This window comes from Aphidius gifuensis, linkage group LG1 (genome assembly GCF_014905175.1).
Source record: "Aphidius gifuensis isolate YNYX2018 linkage group LG1, ASM1490517v1, whole genome shotgun sequence".
Classification (NCBI taxonomy): domain Eukaryota; kingdom Metazoa; phylum Arthropoda; class Insecta; order Hymenoptera; family Braconidae; genus Aphidius; species Aphidius gifuensis.
The window spans coordinates 10,832,952-10,843,585 of NC_057788.1; the positions used below are offsets into that span (position 1 = coordinate 10,832,952).

The 10,634-nt window shown below is 26.5% G+C and overlaps 1 protein-coding gene across 1 annotated transcript; it reads right to left on the reverse strand.

Annotated features, from left to right (window-relative positions):
- Window positions 1–2,069: 2,069 nt before the first annotated feature.
- On the reverse strand, window positions 2,070–10,634 carry LOC122850156 (protein AMN1 homolog). The gene is made up of 2 exons (XM_044149264.1): window positions 9,791–10,634; window positions 2,070–2,089 (listed from the first exon to the last, which is right to left on the reverse strand). Exons 1-2 carry the CDS (start codon window positions 10,632–10,634, stop codon window positions 2,070–2,072), a joined length of 864 nt encoding a protein of 287 aa, XP_044005199.1.

Here is a 10,634-nt window from a genome sequence, read left to right on the forward strand (position 1 = left end):
TAACAAATATGTCTAAAATAAAAAAAAATGTATTCATTAGATCGAAAAATTTAATAACATTAACTACATTGAAAATGTAGTTTTTAAAAAATTATCAAATTAATATAAAAAAAAAATTGAATGAAATATATAAAAGATAAGATTCTATAAATTCTTTATTCATCCAACAGCTAATTACTAAATTACAAAGTCTAAATTATAATATGTAAATTAGTTTTCATAAAATAATAACATCTTAATAATAATATCCTTACATACTAAAAAAATAATTTTTTTTGTAATTTTAAAATTGATGTTTATATATCCTTGAAGCTTATAGACCAATACACAATTTTTTTAAATGAATTCAATAGAACTAGGCGCAAATATTGCGATTCATATTGTGTTATACCAGGTGTATATAAAAGACCCACCTGCAATGATATTTTTCTATTTTTTGCTAATTCTGCTGCTTTTTTTATAAACTCAGAACTAACAGCTGTTTCTACAAAGTAAAACGTTTCCATCTCTGGTGAATTTTCAAAAATTTTCGTGATTGAAACATCCGTAATTTTATTGCTGTATGGTAAATGTAAACATTTTAAATTTTTAAATAATTTAATTGAAGAATCGGAGACGTGACTAGGGCCACGAAGATTAAGATATGCTAAATTACTAATCTTTGAAATAGCTACTACGCCAGCATCGGTTACCCGTTCACATAATGTCGTAATCGCACTTAAACTCTCCAGGCAATTGGCTATAGTATATAAACAATCATCTGTAGCTTGGTAATCCTTTAAATCCAGCATCGTAACACTTTTATACCGTAATGTGTCGAGAATATTGTCGTGAAGCCACTGACTATCGTGACTGATGACTAATATTCCAAACTTTTTCAGATGCATGGATGAATCAGTATCAATCATTATACCAGCAGTTTCAATTGATTTCAAGGCCTTTAGTTCAGGAATAACCTGCGAAAAAAAATTATCCATAAGTATATGTCAAGAATAAAAAAAATATTGTTCATTTTTTTGTAATAAATATAAAGTTTAACGTACATGAACGAATGATTTTGGAATTCTCAAGCTTTTAAAAAATTGTTCTTTGTTCCAATTTGACAAAGTCAGTTCAGTTAATGTACCAGCAACGCATCTCAATGAATCAATTAATGTATCAGATATATAACCATCATTATCAACATGTTGAAATATAATTTTTAATACTTTCAATTTAGATAGACGTGAAAATGCATTAAGTGGGAGTTCTCCATTCTTGAATCTCAAACGAAGTTTTACGAGATTTGGACAATGTTTATTAATAACTGACACTATGTTACAATGACTATAAGCTGACAAATCTAATTCTGTTAAATAACGACCACACTTTTCAAGCAGCGATCTCAAAAACTGTTCTTGTCCATAAATTTCTGGATATTTTTTTAAATAACTTGGACCCTCATTGTATTCCCAATGGGTTAGTTCAAGTTTTTTTACATTATACCAAGAATATTCAAGAGCTTGTTTCCATTTCTTGCAAACTAAAAAAAAAAAATAAATTCAGTCATTACAAAATAATTTTTAAAAAATCAAATAATTAATATCTTATGATTATAATACCTGAAGCAATTTTTGGTCTTTCACATGCTGGTAGATACGTGAATATTTCAGCCAGGCAATCATCATTAACAAAGCCAATCGCAGTCGTATTTTTGGCGTCATTATTATAATACTGATAGTATATCTAAAAAAAATAATTAATGTTTATTATTTAATATTCAATCTACAAGCATGATGAAAAACAAAGTATTTTGTACAAACCTTATTATCTTTTTTGTTGAAGGCACGTATTGAAATGTCACTTGTATTCTTAGATTTTTTTACACACATTTTTTTCCATTTCTTGCAAACTAAAAAAAAAAAATTCATTGCCATTGCAAAACATTTTTTAAAAAATCAAACAATTAATATGTTATAATTATCATACCTGAAGCAATTTTTAGTTTTTCACATGCTGGTAGATACGTAGATATTTCAGCCAGGCAATAATAATTACCAAAGTCCATGGTCGTATTTTTGGCATTATCATTATGAAGCTGATAGTATGCCTAAAAAGAATAATCAATGTTTATTATTTAATATTGAATCTACAAGCATGGTTAAAAACAAAGCATTTTGTACAAACCTTAGTATCCTTTTCGTTGAAAGCATGTATTGAAATGTAACTTGTATCCTTAGATTTTTTCACACATCCTTTTTTCCACTTACGGATTATTTTACATTTATGGGATCTTGTAGGACTCATATTGATAAAATTAATATGTAGTATCTACTATTTAATTTATTCAAGTTTTGATTCAATATTTTTTTATTTCTATATATTATATTAAAAAACTTCAAGATTTTTTAATCTCGATGTTTTTTATTGAACATAACCTCCGTCACCATGTTTTGATTATGTTATACCTATTATATTTAAAAAGATCAAAAGATTTTTAAGCACTGTTTTTCACTGCACATAACCAAGTTAATATTAATCTGTTATTAAAATTAATATTTATTTAGTATTCTTTTATTTCTATATATTATATTATCGAAAGATTTTTAAGCTCTGTTTTTTACAAAACATAAACAAAGATCTGTCAAATTTCAAAAGACTATCCTAGACTTGCCTAGACTGTGTTCGAAGTTGTTCGAATGGCTAGCATGGCTATAGCATGAAGACTATATATAGCACTATAGAGTGCTATAGAGACCTCTAGTGTATTAAAAAAGACAAAAATTTATTGCATCAACAACTAACTATAAATTAATCATCAACAAAGGATCAATTCACGTAAATGAAAATTTATAAGTTTAACAATTGCATTTATAAAACAATCACGTTCATCAATTGTATTTTAACACGTTGCATGACATTCAATATTATTCGACTAAATATAATTTAATTGATGTTGATTTTGATGTTAAATCGTCAACTTTTAATTGATCTACATCTTGGAATATATATATTTTTTTATGGTTATTTTTGTATATTTTATTATTCTGGGTGTAATACATTTAAATTTATCATTATAATATATTGTTTTAATATACATTTTTAGAGTTTACTTAAAATGAGTTCAAAAAAAATATGTGTTGAGGAAGAACAACAAATCTCTGATGATGGTGACAAGAATCAAGAAAAAGTTGTCATCAATTCACTGGATTATGACTCCTTAGCACAAATCATGTTGCCAATACCAGAAAGGATAGACATGGAAAAAGGTGAATTATTATCAAAATAAAGTTTCTTTTTTGTTAATAAAATTTTTTGAAAATTGATATACGTTTTATTCTAGTTTGTACCAAATGGAAAGAGGCATCCCAACTAGCTTGGTATGACATTAAAAAATACAAGTGCAAATCATCAATTGGACGTTGTTATGATAATCGTTTGCTAACACAATCATACCTTGAAAAAATATTATTAAGATGTGGTAAATATCTAGAAAAATTGTATCTCTCAGATATTTTCGATTCAAGGATCATGCCATTTGTTGGTGATCATTGTAAAAATTTAACAACTTTGGAATGTAACTTTAATGATAATTTCGTAATTGATAATACTGATCACTTTGTCCAAGCATTTACACAATTGGATAAATTAAAATGCATTAAATTGTTACTGAAGTATACGACAAAAAAAAAAGTAATCAATTTATTTGAAATAATAAATAGTCTTCCAGAAGAAATTAATGGAATTCATATACTTTTTAAATATTGGTGGCCGTATGATAAACGAACAGCTGTTCTTTTTGTAAGTTGTTATTGAATACCAACTATAGTTGTTTATTACTAGTGACAAGCAATACTATCAATCAAATAAATACAAATTATATAAATAATTTTCTATTATTTTCAGACTTTAAAAAATTTCAAAAATCTTTAAAAACTGACTTTAATTGGCCACTACGTAAGCGAGCTGATTCTTCAAGAAATAGCAGAAGCAATAACACTTGTTCATCTTAATATCCAATTATATAATACACACATAGAGTTTCCTCTTTTTGATAAACTCGTTAATTTGGAATATATTCAAATTGAGATTGAAAGAGAAAATAACGATAAGAAAGTCTCTACACAAGTACTCAACACTATTTTTTGTAAATGCAAAAATCTAAAATATCTTGATATTCCAAATGACTTTTATGATCTTGCTGAAATTCCTTTGGCAAAATGGAAAAACTTTAAAAATTTAGAATATCTACGTTTATCTTGTTATGAAGTATTACCTGACTTGGCAGATACAATCGTTAAATATTGCAAGAACTTAAAACACTTGTGCATGGACCCTTTATGCAGTTTTATAGAGGCAAATGTTTTTAAAAAGTTAAAAAAATTAGAAAACCTTGAAATTTTACAGTTGAATTAGTCAGTGAAGAAGCAATAATCGCAATTTCAAACAATTGTAAAAAACTTAAAAGTTCAGAACTTGATGAATGCACTGTAGTATCATCTATTGATGGTGACAAACTTTTATCTCCATCGGTTTTAAATGAGTTATCAAAATTACAATATCTTGAACATCTAAGCTTAAGTTTTACAGATATTATTGAAGATAGTAAAGAGTTTAGATATCAGTGATTTTGATGATATTACTGAAACAGCTCTTGTTGCTTTAACAAAGTTGGAAAATTTAGAAATACTAAAAATAGGCTATCATAATATTTTAGACAACTTTATTGCTGTTATTGCTGCTGATCAGGCAACTAAAAATCGTACAAATGGCATAATTTTACGCTTACGAATATCTAATAAGTCAATAATTGAAGCTTCTAAGTCAATAATTAAATCTCAATGGTTGGTTGTTATTAGTTAGAGCTTAGATTAATCCTTCAAATTAATTTAAATTTATCATATATCATTCTCTCTTATCTATACGTTTAATATTCTTCCATAATATATCCTCAAAACACACATTTAAAATACGTTGCCAAGTCAAAGACATTGTAAAAGAAGATTATTACTATTATTATTATTATCACTTGTTTTCTATATTACTTTAAATCATAAAAATTTAAATGTCAATGTTAATATTTTTGTCATACAACAGTTTTAGTTTTAGTTTTAACAAAACAAAGTTCAATAATAAATATACTTTCTTAAATATTTTTTTGTATGGAACTAATTAATTAATTCCTTTTGTATTTTTTATTTACCCTAAAAATTATAAATAAATATTAAAACAACAACTTCAATAATTATCTGACCAATATTATACAAAAAAAAGCCATCTAATTAATTACAAGTGTCATGTATATAGTAATAATAAATAATTTTCAAATTTTTTGTTTTTGAACAATCAAGTGGTACATCACAACGAGAAAAAATGATAATCCTCATCCTGGAATGCGAGTGAGTAAAATATTAATATTAGTAAATCTGATAAATAAGAAATACTATCAATTACGTTTACATATTTAATTGTCTCTAGAAGACTCGAGTTGAATGTTTGAAAACTATGCTGGTAACGTAGACATCTCGCTGCGATCACGTTATTTCATGTGAGGGTGTGTTTTTTTTTTCATATGATTCATATCAATTCATATCAACTTGATCAAATAATAATGTAATGTAAATAATGTAGATATCTGAGTTTTTTTTTTTTTAAGGTCCGTAGTCATTTTTATTTTTTGACTAATTTTGTCTTGTTTTGCCAAGTTCAAAATAATGGACTTAGTTTTTTTTTGTAAAATTTAAGTCCATTATTTTGTACTTGGCAAAACTAGACAAAATCAATCAAAAAATTAAAAATGACTATACGGACCTTAAAAAAAAAAAAACTCAGATATCTACATTATTTAGCTTAGCTAAATTTTTTACTTAGCTGGATTTTTTACTTAGCTGCAATTGTAGCCACACAATCAATATCTGCATTATTTTACTTTCTCGAAAAAAAAATAATAACAAAGAAAAAACTTGGAAAAAAAAAAATGAGAAAAAAAGCTAAGTCCCTTCTTTTGAACTTGGCAAAACTAGACGAAATAAAAGGGAAACGGTAAATTCAGATTTACCAGATGTGATCAGACACGCATCCAAATGTATATAAACGGTCGGAAAACAATGGCCCAGGTGGTAACCATGGGATGCTACGAATCTAGGTCCAAATAAAACGATTCAAAAAAAAAAAAGTTACTTCGAACGGTCATGACGGCGCATAATCCGCAATAAGCCGTCGCGGGGAGCACCAAGGGGTGCTCGGGCCTGAGTTCGGTATTAGCCGATTATAATCATACGAGTAATCAGTAGTCGTTATTATTCTAATCCATTTTAATTTATCCAACTGTGTTAATGCTGGAACCAAGGGACCAGGATCAAATTCTAACAAATTGAAGTTAAATTCACATTCAAGACTTGTTAAATTTTTACAGTGATCACTAACAAATAGCATCCCGAGCTAAAAAATCTCAGTCTTAAAAATGTCGAAGTCTTAAAACAGTCTTTATTAGTCCAACTAGGAAGACTTCGGAAGACTTCCAATTTAAGACCTCAGGCTTACGAAGTCTTCCATTTAAAGACTTCGTAAGCCTGAGGTCTTTCAGAGGAAGTCTTCCATTTCAAGACCGTAGGCTTCCGAAGTCTTCCATTTTTTTATTTTTTTTTTATTTTGAGCCGTAAAAAAAGCAAAAAATAAAAACCTACGAAGGAACGATCATAGGTCTCTGGTGTGAAAGTCGGATAGGCTGACTACTCAGCCATTTGTTCAATTGATATTTATGGAGATTATTTACCTTATAAACTTTTGACTTCTAATTTTTGTTATTTGAATCAATTTTATATTATAAATATCTGAATAAATATTTAAAGTAAAATTTAATTTAGATCTATTAAAATTAGAAGAACTTGATTTTTTTTTCTTAAAAAAAATATATCAATTTTAAAAAATTATGTAATAAAATGAATTAGGTGATAAGAGCAATATGTTAATACGAATTATTCTTTTAAATAAATACCACATCTCAATATAATATTTCCTCGAGGTATGATTGTGTCAATAAACGGTTATCATAAGAACATCGAATTGCTGATTCACATTTGTATTTTTTAATGTCATACCAAGCTAGTTGACATGCCTCTTTCCATTTCGTACAAACTAAAACAAAATATATCAGATTTAATTATTAATAATAGAAACATTTATATTTTATAAACAAAAAAGAAACTTTTTTTTGATGATAATATTTACTTTTTTCCATGTCTATCCTTTCTGGTATTGACATCAGCATGATGATTTTTGCTAATGAGTCGTAATCCAGTGAATGAATGACAGCTTTTTTTTTATCCTCGTCACCATCATCAAAGATTAATTGTTGGTCTTTTTCAATATATATCCTCCTTGCACTCATTCTAAGAGAATACTGGAAACGCTGTCGTTAACGTCTTCGAGAACCTATTAAGTCCTTTAAATACAGAAAAATATGTTGTTGAGTCCTGCTCTTTTTTTTTCATTAACAAAAATCCAAATTTTTATTCGAAAACAATTTAAAGGTTAAAAACACGTGGGTCACAGTGTATATTTTTTTTTTACATGAGAACTTTCTTTTAACTACTTTCAAAGTAATGTCAAATTAATGAATTTAGTTGTTATAAACACTGATGTTCTTGATTTTATGCTCTTTATAATGTATCACTATTTATTGTTGTTATTATTATATTTCATATATGGTTAGAGTGAACAACGTTTTTTTTTGTTGAAACGCCAAACGTTGACATTACCAACTGAAAAATTATATTAAGGTTCAAAATGCCCCTAAACACCTGAATGTTTTAATCAATCAATCAATCAAATATCAAATTACATCAAATAACTTACTGATTACATTGTTTGTTGGATCTTCTTTTATTTATTTTTTCATTTCAAATTAAAATACTCAATAATCAATAAAATATGAAAAAAATATATATTATTTTTGAAATATAATATTTGCTTTTTATTTTCAACAGGTGTTTTTTTTTTTCAATAGGTTTTTGGCAGATTCAATTAAACTCGACGATCTTTTAGAGTATTTGGACTTTGGAGTTAAAGGTATAAAAAACGTAAAAAAGCAATGGCATATAAATGTGATCTTGAAACAAGTGATATCAAGATAAAAATAAATGCATATACATTTTGGTAATAAAAAAAAAGTTATTTATTCATTGATTTTGCATATTAAAATTTGATAAAAATAATATAATGTTTTTAATTTATTACGGTGAAGGGAATTAGTTTTTTGCATTAGTCAGAGCCATATCTGATGTCTGATAAAAAACAAGTTGGTTATTTAGTTAGAAAATTTTTTCAAAGATATTCAGCTTCAAAAATGAATGTTTTAGTTTCATATGTTGATGTACCTGGTAAACAATGGGTTAATGATAATTATTGTGATAAAATATAATCATCATTATTTTGTGTTCAATTATTTAAGTGTACAAATTAATTTGGGCTGATGAAAGAAGTGTTTTTAAAGCAATAAGAAGAGAAAAGAAATGGTAAATAGTTGATAATTTAATTAACACCATGTTATAAGATGACGATGTCTTAAAACCTGGTCAAATAAATGATGTTGAAATTTAATATATATGGAACAATTTAGCTTATCGTGCTATCAATCCAAAATCACCATTGCCACCTGTTAAAAATTATCTACTTGCACCAATTAAAGCAACAACTTATATATTGACAATGAAAAAATTGATTCATGTGTAGAGAAGGTCATAAAATTATTTCTAATTTCAAAAGAAAGAAAAGATACAAAAGGTTTAGAAAATAATAATGCAATTGCAGCTATGTAATGATTTTTTATTTTTATTATTTTACACAACTACTGATGTGAATGTTGAAAATGTTTATTATTTGTTTATATAGGGATTTGAAAGAGGTACATAAGATGCACTCGTTCAGAATAAAAATATTTCAGTTTCAACAGACAAAGATTCAACAAAGTTACTCCTGAAGTTGATTTAGACGATCATGAAAAATTATTAATTTTTATTTAATAAATTAATTAAGAAATAAATATCTTATCATGTATTTTTTTTTCAGTTTAATGACTGACATGCTTTGTTTTTGGAGATTTAACTGGATTCAATTCAATCTTATTCTATTAATTTTTTTGTTTTAAATTAAGATACTTAATAGTTAATCAAATAAATGAAAATATTTTTTATTTTTTAAGTATAATATTTGTTTTTTATTTTTGAAAAGTCTTTAGAAACATTTGTGTTTGTATGAATATTTGTTTAGGTGCGAAGAAAATTAATCTATTTATTTTTGTGAATTATTATTTACGAAAAAATTCATTGCCAGTAAGATGATTATCATATTCGAGAATTTATTGAAGCAGTTTGTGAATGTCAGCAATAAATTGCATGTTAATCAAAAAACAAAAAAAAATACAAATAATTTTTTGAATTTGTAAAGACATAAGTACGATTAAAGGTAAAAATAATTGTTTCATACATAAAGATGTTTGAGAAATTATATATATTTTTGAACTTTGTTTTACAATAATATTAACATTATCATTAAATTTTTATAATTTCAAGTAACAAGTATAATGATAATAATGTTCTTTTACAATATCTTCAGAATGTCTTTGATTTAGTAACGTATTTTGTATGTGTATTTGAGAATAAATTATGGAAGAATATTACGCGTACATTAAAAAGAAAGACATACGATAAATTCAATTATATCTATTCGATAACTAACCATTGAGATTTAATTATTGACCTAGAGTCTTGTCTTATTGCCGGATTAAATATTTTTATATGTAAAATGATACCATTTGTACGATTTTTAGTTGCTCGATCAGCAGCGATAACCGATTCAATTGTAATGTTATCTACATCCCAGACACTAATCTCTTCAAGGTCTGGGTTATTTTTTATAAGTTGAATGATACCAGTATCAGTAAGTTTTTCGCAACCAATACAACACAATTCTTTTAATCCTTTTAATTTGATAATAAAGCTGTCTGAAATATCGAGTACACTTACGTCTAGTTTTTGTAAACTTTCCAATTTGGTTAGAGCAAAGAGAGCTTTTTCAGTAATAGCAATGCAACCACTGATTACTAAACTTTTCAGGTTTGTACAATTATTAGCAATAGCAATAATTGTACTATCTTCGAGATTTTTTGCCGCACGCAAATCTAGATGTTCAAGATGTTGTAATTCTGATAACTCATCAAGAACAGATGGAGAAAGAAGTGAGTCCCCAGGAATAGAAGGTACTATAACGCAACCAGGAATTTCTAAACGTTTAAGTTTTTTACAGTTGTTTGAAATCGCGATTATTGATTCCTCACTGAGCTCAATGGAATAAAGCAATACTAAACTTTCGAGATTTTCTAACTTTGTTAACTTTTTCAAAGCAGTTTCATTCGTAACTTGGTGATAAGAGTTTGTTATACACAAGTGTTTCAAATTTTTGCAATATTTAACAATTGCATTTGCTAACTCAGGTGTTATATTACAAGAGATATTAAGATATTCTAAGTTTTGAAAGTTTATCCAATTTTCGAGAGAAATTTCAGCTACATCATAGTCACCAGATTGAATGTCAAGATGTTTTAAATTTCTGCATGTACAAATAATAATATTGAGTTCTTTTGTAGAACGAATCAT